This window comes from Parambassis ranga, chromosome 14 (assembly GCF_900634625.1).
Source record: "Parambassis ranga chromosome 14, fParRan2.1, whole genome shotgun sequence".
Classification (NCBI taxonomy): domain Eukaryota; kingdom Metazoa; phylum Chordata; class Actinopteri; family Ambassidae; genus Parambassis; species Parambassis ranga.
The window spans coordinates 9,288,783-9,302,304 of record NC_041034.1 but is presented as its reverse complement, the minus strand read 5'-3'; the positions used below and the strand labels follow the sequence as shown (position 1 = coordinate 9,302,304).

The 13,522-nt window shown below is 40.8% G+C and overlaps 1 protein-coding gene across 3 annotated transcripts in view; it reads right to left on the bottom strand.

The window, feature by feature from the left end:
- Positions 1 to 8,404, bottom strand: part of fryb (furry homolog b (Drosophila)) — a 36,496-nt gene extending 28,092 nt beyond the window's left edge. For 2 of the 3 annotated variants that reach the window (XM_028422382.1, XM_028422383.1), the window contains exon 1: positions 8,053 to 8,404. In XM_028422382.1, the coding sequence (XP_028278183.1) occupies positions 8,053 to 8,299 (247 nt within the window). In that variant the 5' untranslated portion in view covers positions 8,300 to 8,404. Of the gene's footprint in view, positions 1 to 49; positions 964 to 8,052 lie in introns of those variants that run through there. The other variant, XM_028422384.1, reaches the window with a different exon arrangement.
- Positions 8,405 to 13,522: the final 5,118 nt, after the last annotated feature.

Genomic DNA, 13,522 nt, shown 5'->3' with positions numbered 1-13,522 from the left:
CATGCATACGATGCAAACGTGCGTGCATGTGAATAAGCAACACGCTTACCAAGGCCCTTGATGAAGCTGATGACACTAGCCCTACTCCATTTAGTTGGCACTTCCATAGTGCAGACAGCCAGACAGAGACACAGATGTAGTGAGGAAAATGGGGAGAAATAGTGGGCTGCAGGAGGAATGGTATCTTACAGGGTGTAAAATGCTGCTCCCATGATGTACAAATAAAACTAATTCCTTGCAAGAGGTTGGAGGCACAGAGGAGTTTGTCTTTATAATCCAATTATTCCACTTCCTCCATGTCAGAAACTACAGACGTCACAGTAAAGTCTGTCTTTGGCACTGGGCCGTTTTAACCGAATCTAAAAGTGTGAAGCTCCATCCCTCAGAAAATGACTGACAGGCCTGAGGCAAGAAAGAAAGCTGTCATGACAGCAGTATTAGAGCTGTTTCCCACATTTAATCCAAATGAAACAGGTAGATATGCTATTTCCACAGACTGGAACCGCCATAGCCAGAGGAAAACTGCCCAAGTGTAGACAACTTGACGCCTCAGAGCTGAGAGCGCTGCAATCACAGAGGAAGAGATGGTGTTAAAGTGTTTTCTCAAAATAACAGAAGAGTCGTGGGTAAACTCTACCAACAAGGTTCGAGAAATATTCCACTGTCCTGCTCCAGCAGAAGTTTGGATAGATCAGAGGCAGCGTAGGGCCCCATGCTTGAGAGGTATATGAGCCTGCAGGCCAACTATCAGTTTCTACTTTAGCTTCTGCTCCGCCTCGGACCTGCCATCACTTCTCTGTACAGCAGTTCCCGTGACCTTGGAATCCTTGAAGCCCATTGGAAAGTAGCACTGAAATGAAGTGCTTCTTCGAAAGTGGTTCTGTGGCTGTCCTGAAGTTGTCAGTAGCAGTTAAGTAAAGTCTGCTCCTTGTGTAGATCTGACCAGAAGAGTTGGGTTGGAATTTCAACACTGCTCTGAGAGAGAGCCAAGGGGAGGAGGGAGGCGCTATATATAGACCACTGTCGGTCACTCTCTTACATACCCACCACTCCCACTGACCCCTACTCATACACAAGTGCGCATACATGTACACTCACACACACACACACATGACGGCAGGAAAACTCAGTAATGAAGTTAAACTACAAAGTAAATGCCACTAATCAGATTCAGCCAATACAAGGCTGACTCTAAAGAGACACAATCTATTATAGCATTTAAGTGACATGAATTTAAAGTGATTGTGTGACTGTGTGTCTGTGTATGTGTATAAGCATGCATTTGCAGTTCATTGAGGAGAAGACAACCAAAGAGAGAGTAAGAGAGAGTATGAAGATGTTAACGATGTCCAATACAGCAGAAGAACACTTCCTGTTCCTTTCTGCATGAGTCAGCATTTTAAGGAGATGATTCAGCAGAAATCCATCTCGTCAATACAAGTGAAAGCTTATTTAACATACAGTGTAAACGAGAAAAAAAAGATGCCAAAGAAGATGTGTATTATGCATGATTGCTTTCTGCTGACTTCTAGTGTCTATGTGGCGGTGATTACTTTTTTACATCCTGTACTTCAGTCCCTTCAGCCTTAAGAATGCTGTGATGTCTGCGTGGATGAGCTGGAGCGACTGTTTACCGCATGTCTTTTGATCCAGACGCGATGGCAGGTTCTACCCTTTTCCCATTGGCGATGGTATAAAAATGTAATTTTTCACGCATTTTAAAGACAAAGCTATTAATCAATGTATGAAACATTCAGCGGATTAACGTAACGTTAATCATAGTCACAAAGAGATTTCACATCTGTATTCAAGTTTACTTTCATCCATCATGTCATACAAGCCGAAAAGCATACTCAAGTGATGAATCATGAGCTCAGTGAGACATTGACAGCACACACCCTGACGCACTGAGAGAGAGGCTATCCAACATAAAATTCTCGTACTAAGATTGAAACCGAGGGCGCAAAGTTTATTTGGGTTTTTATATAATTTATGCTGTACATGGTAGGACAGTGTTGGCACTGTGAAATGTACTGTGATGAGTCACACCTGATTGCCCTGAACAACAGAGCCCAGCCCGTACTTTGTCAGAGGAGGCAGATGACAGGCTGTTGTGTACAATAAAAATACTGGCATTGTTATGGCTGCAGTTGTAGCAGTCACACTTTATCATCTAAAAAGAGTGAATGTGCCTACTTGTAGTTATATACGTAGCTAAAAAGGTATATTTCAGCTAATTAAATGCAAAATATTGTCCTGCTGCATCCATATGACCTTTAAACCGCCAGAAAAATATAACTTAGATTTAGATGGAATGTATTTAAACTTTGTGAGAGTGTAACCATGTGTTGGTACAAGCCTCCACATGATTACATCAAATGGGTGTCATGAGATGGAACAAGTTCGGCTTGATGAGGTCAGCTATTTATCTAGCGATAAATAGCACCCGATAAGTCAGTTATGTTAGCCTAACTTGGTCTTGAAAAAACACTGTTTCTTGGCTTTCAAGTCTTAGGACTGCCATAAATATCTTGACCTTGGAGGAGACAAACCGTCATGTCTGAATTGGGTGCTATAGCTGAAACCAGCTACAAAAGGAATCATCTCTCATCTTGGACGCAGTGTTTTGTTTTTATTACATCATCATAAATGGCTGAGGGGCGGCCATCATCAAATCACATGAGACTCTGCTGCAATCTTTACAATAACATAAGCCCCTACTGACCGTAACCTTCAAAACACACGCTCCATACAGCTGCCTTAAAAACCACAACAAAGGCCAGAAAATCTGATGACTCCCTAAAGAAACGTGCCTCCACCTAATACATGTACATTCACACACACACAATGAAAGTCAATTCTAAACATCCCTGCAGCACAACAACAGAACATTGGTGTCCTCTTTATCAAAGAGAAAGCAAGTAATGTAACACTAAACTGCAGGCTGCAAGGTCTTGAGTCCCAGTGGGGCAATGAGACAGCGGTTCTTTCTGCTTACTGTGAAGTCTCAGATTCATGAGCCTGCTCCTAAAAGTACAGTACGTCCAGCTGGAGACAGTTGGGGCATCTTGCTTCTGGGGATTCATCACAGACTGCCTCAGCGTGACAGCACAGTACAGTAGCTTTACATTCTGTTTGGTAAACACTGACCGAAAAACACACACACGTCTGAGTCTTTCATGACATGATAACACATGTAAACATATATTTTTTGTATTTACTTATTTTTTGTTTAAGCTTGAGTGTTTTTAGGCAGAACTACTTACAAAAATAATAACAAAGACCGACTTGTTCTCCTGCTGGGTAATGTGTTGTATAATTAAATCAGAACACTGCTGACGAGCCAGATTTACCCTCAACCCCTGATGCAGTTATCTCTTGCTCAACTACTTGTCTTTCATGATGGCATTACGTAATATTGCAAAATATTGACAGCGTGGATCAGGCTGTATCCCGCATCTTGTCCACTTTCCATCAGTACACTGCAGGATCTATTAAAGACTAGTCAGTCTGTTATGAGACTGTAGCGTCTATTTGTTTGGCATACCGGCAATAACAACAGCAATGTTAGCTGTACTCACTGCCTCCTAAGGACTTGAGTAGAGACTTGATGCTGATGTCAAAGAAGCCTGAATCCTGCTGGCTAGTCGCCATGGCTGCAGAGGCTATGTCGCCACGGTGACAGACAGCAGAGGGGGGACAGGACGGCAGGTTGCGTTGCGGTCAGAGCAAGTAAGAGAAAAAGGAGAGCGCTCAGAGAGAGATAGAAAGGCTGCGAGAGAGAAAGAGAGGGGAGACAAGGGTGCAAGAGGACAGGGAACGATGCGGATGTTGCAGCTGTCTGCTGCTGAATGTATGTATGTTTGCTTGGGTGCATGCGCAAGAAGGAGTGTGTGTCAGAGAAAGAGAGAGAGAGACGGAGAGAGAGAGAGCGCTGCACTCAGCGTGTGTGAGCACTGTGTCGCTATCTTGCTAGCAAACACCCCCCAACCCCCCCATCCCCTCTCTGTTTTGCTCTCTCAGGACAGTGATACACAGATGTTGGTAGACGCAAGCAGCCAATCCTCTTAGAGGAAAGAAAGATAAAGGGAGAGAGGGAGAGAGAGAGAGAGAGAGAGAAAGAGAGAGAGAGATATCGCTGGAAATACTGCATTGGGGGGGTCATTTAAAACAGAGGGAGGTAATGGGGGAAACTGAGTGAGGGACCACTGAGAGGCAGGAGAAAAAGAGATGGATAAGATGGAAGGACAAATAACAGTAATGTTTCATGATCAATGTTGTTCTTTTTTGCAATATGCTGACTGAGCATGCCCTGACCAATGAGCGCCAAGAAAGGCAGTGACAGGCAGACTGCGTCAGCAAATACGCACGATCAACCTGTCCACACCATCAGTTAGTTAGATAATACTGCCGGTATATTGATTTCTAAGTAGTAATTTGATAATAGTCATAAAACACATTACAAAAAGCAGTTACTACTGTTTTTTTTGTTAACATTTTGGAAGCTGCAGTTTCAGGAATCAAGGCAGCAATATAAAGCACTGGAAACTCAACCTGTTAGTGGTCTCTGGTGGACAAAGTTATATGACACAATTCCTTAATGTAATAATTAATTAATAATAATAATTTCATTATTAAATAATTATCTGTCAACATATTACTAATAATTATATGGTACAAGCTCTTGCTAGGAAAAATATCAGCCTGAATAATGTATCAATCTGCCTCTAAACCTGTGTATACATTTATGCCAATAGCAGAAACATGTAGATGTTCTCTCAAGGAAGAGGAAGCAGCTCATGTCCAGCTATGAAAATCTATTCAAAGTCATTAACATCATTGGGTATAATGAGTTTTCTTTCTTTCTCTAAAACTTCCTCCAACAACATTCCCTCACAGTTAACTTGAGGCTAATATATACCTCCTATCTATAATTTGGTTAAACCTGAAAGAGACTTACTGTCCCTCAGCTGCCCTGAAAAATGTCTATTTAAGCAGGAACGTATGGCAATGATGCTATGCTTGGGTGAACATTGTATAAGTGGAGGTACAAGTGGATAATTAGAGTGATCATGTAATTCCCTGTGTGAACTACGGAAGTGCCACAGGACATGTGAACGGTTGAGGGAGAGAGTAGAAAGTGCATTTGATATGATGGTATCATGCAACGCTGCAGCTCACAGGAGAGCTACTGAGCACTGGATGGCCTGGTTCACATTAAAAGACAATTACAGTCAAATCTCAAAGGAGCAGAAATATAACAGGGAAGCACTGAAAACCTATTCCTGTCCGCAACTTCTGCTTACTCCCATGTCAGTCCAGAGCCAGATAGTAACAGCAAGTTCTGCCTCTGTGTTAACATGACAATTCAGCCAGTCAATTTCTGTGACATCCTGTGCAAGACATTGGTCAGTGCTTCATTAGAGAGTGTGGAAATGTGCCAGCTATGGAACTTTGAAAAGCAATAGTTGTTATTTATGGGCAAACAAAACAACAGGATTGTAGCTGAGGTAGAGATTCTTAAACATATGAGGAAAAAAAACTTTAATAAAAACATTTCAAGCTGCAGTTTGTCTCTTTGGCAAATAATGTGCTTTGCCGGATGTAAATCAGAGGCTCTCTCTAAGAAGAGGGAGCAGCTGTTCTACTGGACAGAGAACAGTGCGAGTGTGAGGAAGGTGGGAGGGCAGCACATGTCCAAATTATGAAAATGTATTCAAATTAATGACCTTCAATTTGAAAACAGGCATATCTATTAATAGTGACACACAAAAATTTAGCTTCCAAGTAAGAAATAATTTCTATAAAAGCACACACACACCCTTATGGAACTGCTGGGATTCCTCACATTCTGAGCAGGGGCCTGGGCATGCCAGCTGTTGGAATGTGACTCCTCCACACAGACACAGGCAAACACACATGCTCACGTACGCACATATGTCTGTGCACGCTGACAAATGAGCTACTAATACATACTGCCTTCCATTTAACCTCAAATTAAAGATGTGGTTAACATTTGCTTTAAATCTTTGCCTCAGACAAAATGCTCACAGGTATTATTCTTTTTGTCTGCAACAGGAAAAGATGTTACCCATTCCTGGGTCAAGTGGCCATGCAGGTGTCAAACTAATTACCGATTTTCTTTTCTGATCTAGTTTGTCAATTTTTGTGAGTTTTCCATGCAGCTTGTGGCTATTGTTCATTCAAACAAAAGGACAACCTGTCAATGTTAAAAGTAGTTGTCATTTTTAGCAGGTTTGCACATGTTTAAAAAACACATAAATGCACAAATCTCAGTTCTAAGGCATCTTTATAAATAAACACATAAGGCAAATTTGACTACATATTTGATTGATTAATCAAGTGCTTATCATAATTTTGTAAAATTCAGTGTGATGTCATCGAGTGACAGCTGATCCTAAACCCCTAATGAGTCAGTTTATTCACACATGGGACAAACAAAAATGCTGCTAATCCCTATTTTGGAGAGGCAATCAATTATTAAACTAATTGCATTTCTGTTAGTCCAATAATCCATGGATTTAGTAGTTGTTCCAACTCAAACTTTTGCAGACTCAATCACAAGCATCATTCGGTAAAAAGCACTTCTAACGTGACTCACTCATCTGTCTTTCTCGGTGTGTCCATTTGATGAGTGCTTGCGGCTGTTAACTCACACACAACACATATAAACGCTCTGTAAATAAACAACTACACAACACCACAGAGGGACTGTTTGAGGTGCTGGGTTCACACAGAAGTGTATCCTTGACACAGCTGGGTTAATCAAATAGATGATTATTGTGAAGAATGTGTGTGTGAGAGTGTGTGTCAGTGACTCTCATGCCAGGCATACCTGTCTCTCTAATATCAAAGGCCTAATTGTGCACATCATCACAGCAGAGAAGTCATTTAATTTCATGACATTTCTTAGAAAAATGTGACCTGCACTTTAACTTATTGGGAAGGTTCTGTTTATTTCCCCTAAAAGACATGTTTGTGCAGGTGCCACTTTATTACACAGGCACTACCTCACCCCAGATTTCCCCTTCAATCCTCACTGCACACCTACCACTGTCTCTTCTTGTGAAGTTCAGCTGAATCCCATGGAAAAAAAAATGTATAGTCACATGACATAACTTCCTGCTGTACTTAATGCCACTATCTTCAAATTACATTCTCCTTACACACCTCTCTCACATGATACTTTTAATGTTGCAAGTTTACTCTAAAGTTTACTCTTTGCCTTTGGGTGTACGACCTGATTATGACTCTTCAAGAATAATCAGACACTGCTGGATCTCTGTTCTTATAGAGATCAGCAGATACTATTGTAATTGTTAACAGACAAGGACTGAGGGCAAGTCAAACAGATAAACACTTCAGCCTGCAGTGGCAGCAGTACCATGTTTAGGTAGAGATGAGCTGGCTGTGACTCTCCACTTCTCTCCAATCAAACTGTCACCACATTCAAGCACTTTACTAAACAGCAAACCTGATAAAATGTAAACTCAGTGATGTTACTACTCTATTCTACCATATTCCCAGTTCTATTATGCACTGACTGTCAACTTAAGGTCTTGGCATTCTCCCACAGCTGGAAGTGTTTGGACATGAAATTCCCAGAAGTTAAGGTAAGCTGAGAAAGAACAAGTGAGGCCAGAACCCACATAGGCATGCCCTTTTCCCAATTCTCTACAATAAGGATTAGTGGAGTAATCTTGTGCTGTTTTCTCATGACACATGGAGCTATCACTTTTCACAGGGTCTACAAAAGCCACAACAAAGACACTTGTCAAACCAGGAGCTCAAGTCACAGCAAAGAAGAGTCTTGTTGTGGGCATACATGGAGAGACAGAAGGGGGTCTAAACAGGTAGTAAGAGAGCTTTCTCAAATAGCAGTCTGGATAAAAATCCCAGCACATCCACATTCCAGTAGTATAGAGTATTTCAAAGCTTGATGTCCAACCAGCAACTCAACCATTCCTAGCGTCAAAAACAACAAATTAGCATTGACAGTTTTCTAAAAATCCCCAACATGTCTCCACCTACCTCTGATGATCCGTGTCCTCTTTCTGGACTTAGACTGGAACTTTGTAAACCTCCCAGTGAAGTCACTGGGGTCAAACATGTCCAAAGAAATGGAGGCAATACGGTCCAGAACAATCCCATCCTGGCCTTGGCTCTGGTTCTCCAGATCCTGGTCCTGACCTTGGCTTAGACAGTGGCCATTAGATTTTTCAGAATCGGTGCTCTCAGCCCCAACGCTGGCAGTGCTAGTTACATCTTCTAGAGACATGTCTTCACTATCAGCCCCCACAAGCTGCAGGAGCTCAGTCCACTCCTGGTAGTTTGTTGTCAAAATGTGGCCCTCCTCATCGCTAGTTGGACGAAGCTACATGCTGATTTAACTGTAGACTCAAGCTACATGCTGATTTAACTGTAGACTTAGCAGTAAAAAAACATTAGTCCACGAAAAAAAAACCCAAAACAACTAAAAACTTCAAAAAGATAAGAAATAAAAAACGAACAGTTGTGCAGCGCAAGCTCCAAAAATCCCTTTTAACATTTTCTTCTTTTTGTACACATTTTGGGATCCAGTTTCCTCTCAGGGTTTGTCTTCTTTATGTTGAGTTCATTCAATCCAGAGACAGTGAGCTCATTGCTTTGTTGTTACAGATACTCTGCTCTCCTGAGATTTCAGGTTCTCTCTTGAGTTCTTTCTCGCTTCTGTTGTTTAAAGTAGAAAAATACCGGTCTCAGTGTCTTCTTTTGGTTGCGAGGCAATTTTGTCTTCAGTAGAAGTTACTCTGCCTTCACTTTACAAGCACTGCCTTTTGCTCTCACCTGTTCTTTGGCTCTTTCTTTCTCTGTTGTTCTCAGTCCTCCGAGCCTCTGAGCCACAGCTGTGTTTCTTCGCTCTCAGGTGGTGAATGAGGGAGGGATCCAGTTCCCAGACTGGAGCTCGATTGGTTGGTTTGGGAGGTTTGGGTGGTTGTGTTATCCTCTCTTTCTCATTATGTTTTTTTTTTTGCAATGTCTCCTTATCCCCTCCTCCCTTCACCACAGACAGATTCGCAATGAGAAAATGATTTAAACCTTTCTGTGTTATATAGAAGTAAAGCAGCACAGAATGGCAGGCATGTGCCTGTAGTCAGGACAGCCTATATGTGCCATGTGGTTGTGAGTAAGAGTCAGAGACACTGTACTCACTGGTCGAGGCTGTTTAGCCAGTTACAATAACCTCAATGTGTTAATGGTGTAGGATTACTGAGAGTAGACACACCCATCTACAGAAGGGGGAAACAAAGTCAAACACAAACAGGAAGAATCATGAACACAGGGAAAAGAAAAAAAATATTTGTGAAAGTCAGCTGTTAGTTTTGATTAGTAGATGCCTTTCAGAGATTAAAAAAGAAAACAGGTAAACAAGTAAAGTTTTTAAATCTATTTCTCAACGGTTTAAAGGAAGGACAAATGTATGTCCAGAAATGCTCTAAAAAGGTTAAAGTGGCTTTAGATATCAGGGGCATAATCCTGAAAGGGGGATCAGAAATCAAAATGTAAATCACCCTCCAACCCCTTATCAACAAAAAACACAAACTCACTCACTCAGGAAGTTCATGGTCTAGCCTTAATTACATGTGTTCCTGTAATGATGTAATCTGAACTGAACTAAACGTGTCTCTGAGCACTTGAGAAACTATTTTACTCAGCAAACAGGCAGTACAAGATAATTGTCCTTTAACATCAGGATCACCTTTGTGCACCCTGTATTTGACAGGTACAGGTACTGTAGGGGTGTTAGTATCTCCCAGGAGATACCTACCCTGTGGTGACTTCCTGCTGCTGTTTACACCACTATTGTCATGACATCAGCTCCAATGAGTGCCTCGCCCGAGAGCCTGTGTGTGTAGGTGTAAAAAACAACTCATCCACTATGACGAGAATACAACACAATCATAGCTGGTATTCTTTAAAAGGGACTAAAGATTGAACATTCTTTAAATAAAAGGAATTCATAAGGAGTTAGAGTATATGACACTTTTCTCTAGTCTCACACCTACATTGCATGATGAGCACTGCACTCTGACTCATCACCTGTAATGTCCTATATATTCTCCATATTTGTACACCTCTAGTGATCACTTTTACTAATGTTACTCCTACATGAATTGCACATCTTCAAAAGGCAAGTTCTGCACACTAAAACGAAACTTTTTATTAAAACCTGCCTTTTAAGATATGCAATGTTTAACAGGATATTTGGTTTAATGTGTTTTATCATCATCCATCTGGCAAGGAAATGGTTATGGTTGACAAACAAGCACATTAGGCACAGTGCCAAAGTCAGTTAAAGAGGCGTGTCATCCTTGGGGGAGTACAACAGCCGAGTGTTAAGACAGACTCATTCACTCTTACACACACACAGGCACACACACAGAGTGTTTTTGTCCTTTCATTCACTCTGGCCATCCAATCCCAGAAAACATAGGGCTCATGTTCAGCAATAGAAGGTACGCTTGTTGTGTTTACATCTACATGTAGCAGGAAATGTCATATTTTAGATACACTCACTGTTCCACAGTGGCTGATGGGTGATATAGAACTCCACTGTGACTCTCTGACAAGCTACTCAGGTGTGGCACTCTTTTGTTCGCTTGACCTGATTAGTCAGGTTAAACTCAGTAGGTCAAACACAGCCAATCTCACTTTTCATATTCCTCTCTTCGAATGTAAATCAGTTGCTTTGATTTACACCAGTTTAGTAGACATCTACAAATCAAATACACATTCTAACAAACAAAGGAAGCTACCCCTTGTAAATTCCTTCTCTTGCATAAATACATATTCGCATTCCTCACTGATTATAATTATGCATTATCTTAACTCTGAGTTGGTGAGCAGATATAAATCTGACTGAAAATGAATTATGAGCTAAGCACCACATTCTATCCACTGTACAGACATGCTTTGGTTGGCTGGGACAACCAAACACACCCAAACAGACATGCACACACAAACCACAGGGTGACGGCCTGTTTTAATCCTGAAATGTAGAGTAAACAGCAACTACAGCGTGTCCTGATGGGCCTCCCCTCTGCCTCAGAACCCCTTCTGCGGTCAGTTATATTTTATTTTGTCCTTTTTCTCTCCTACCCCATCACTTGTCACCACATGTCACGTTCCTGACAAAGAAGTGTGTTCTTGCAAGTTGTTATGACTAAGTGCCATCCAGTCTCACATACAGAGTGAAATATAAAACTATTTCCTCTCCTCTCTTCTTTGAAAAAATGGTTTTGGTCAAACAAAGCCACAAAGAATGTGCCATGATCACTTTTGTTTTTAGTTTTGTTTTTTTAATCATTAATAATCTGCTTTAGCTTCTTTACTTCCTTGTTTCATCTTTTCTGCTTGATTGACCTTACACTTCCAAGTTATTACCTAGTATCTGTTAGTCTGTGTTGACAGGATTAATTCCAATCAAAATGGTTATGGTTATTTTGCTTTGTGTCTCAAATTCATCTCTAATTATCCTGCCTTCCACTGATCATTTAAACTGCCCCCTCTGAGACCTCTGTACAAAGGATACCCGTTTATTTCTCCTGTCACTCAAATATGTTGTCGAGTTAACAGTTGCTCAGACCGCCTCGGACGCTCAACAACCCGGTCTAACAGGAGGACTAAGGGGATAAACAAGTTTGCTTTTGGCTTATGCACTGAGGCAGGACTACAGTTCAGGGGTTCACTGGGATGAAAAATAAAATTAATGATAGCAGAGCCTCACCAAAACAATCAGTCTCTTTGTGAGAAACAATGCAGCTCTGCAACAGACGTATACAACGCTGACGTTTAAAGAACATACTGGATAATCAAGTGCATATTTTATAGTGTTACTTTTAGAAGAACATTTTGTGGCTTTCTTGGTTAGTGGTAGTATTTTAATTAACATCCTCCAATCATGATAGATTGTTAAAAGAAAAAATGAAGAATTCATTTTTGGCAGCAATCACATTAACGAACATGTCCACCTCTACAGCTTCAGTATTTATATGCTTTAGATGAGTTAATGTTGGAAATAACTGCTGCTTTTATTCACCATTTTGGTTAATATAGTTCACACTTTTTACAAGCTTCAGCCACCACAGGCTACACAACTTTTAACCATAATTCTATCAAGCACATTAAAACACTGTGGGGTTTTTGTGTGTTCACAACCGTAAGTGCTTATATAACAAAAGCAATGACAGCAGAGAGCATGGACATAGAGCAAAGTATGATGAACTTCTATACTGGTTCAAATATGAAGGTCAGCCATCAAAACTGTAACTCGTACTTTGGTACACTGCACTTTATAAAGCTGGTTTGGGATGTCTTCCTAAAATTGATTTGAACAGGCACAGTAACTCTTATAAGTTTAGTTTTATTGCATATTTATATTGACAGTACAATAAGGGTAACTTCAGAGTAAATGTTCCCTTTGCACTTTTCTTTCACTTTTCAAGGCTACTGTTTAAATATTTTGAAGACCATTCATTTAAGTGAAAGTATCAACATTGTGATGTAGAAATGAATGGCCACAAGTAAAAGATTTGACCTCCATTTAAAGCTGTGTGCTCATCATTAGAAATAACCACCTGATATTATAAAAACATATCATTTACTATAGCAGATGTGCGATGTTCAGTCAGAGAATCCCAAATGGTGTTTTACAACTCTTATCAAGAAGGTCACACACTAGCTCGGCAATAGCGCCCCCTTCTGAATATGCTATGTGAAGCACTAAGGGCCTGAGCTCAGTTTTGTTTGTGTTAAGAGGTTCCTTGAAAAAAATCTGCACACAGCTCAGAAAAGATAAAACACAAACTGAATGACTTTAGCTGAAAGATCTCACCAGCACATTAAAACTATGTCACTTAAAGTCAAAGAAAAGAAGTATGTCATCACATTCCTTCATTCATGCACAAATTTTAGCCATTGATGTGTACATGCAAACACTCACAGTACAGTATGCCCATTGGCCATTTCATACATACAGAGCTGTGTTATGTAACATTATCTCTGGGGTCTCTAACATGCAGACAACTGAATCACCAAACAGCCTCCGAGCTCAATCCAATCTAACAGCAGTAAACAACACACTACTTGAAGTCTTAACACACATAAGATCAAATTAATTAAGCACTATAACAATTAATCTTTATGTCAACAGAGAATTCTCTACACAATATCCAGGAGACTAGCACAGCAACTGAAGTAAGGCCAGGAGGGTGACTGTAAGGAATGTAAGTGTGTGTGTGTGGTGATGCCTCTGCTGTATATGACTAGATTTGTGTGTATCTGGCAAAAACACAGGGTTATGTAAGCATGTGGGAGTGAGGTGCCGAGTGGTATCTATGGAAACAATGACAGCGAGGAAAGACAGTTCACCAGCTAAGGTTCACCAGTCAGGAGTGTGGGAGGTCACTGACACTGTCTGCTGCTTTCACATGAACAGATGATCTTTACAGTGAATTAACCA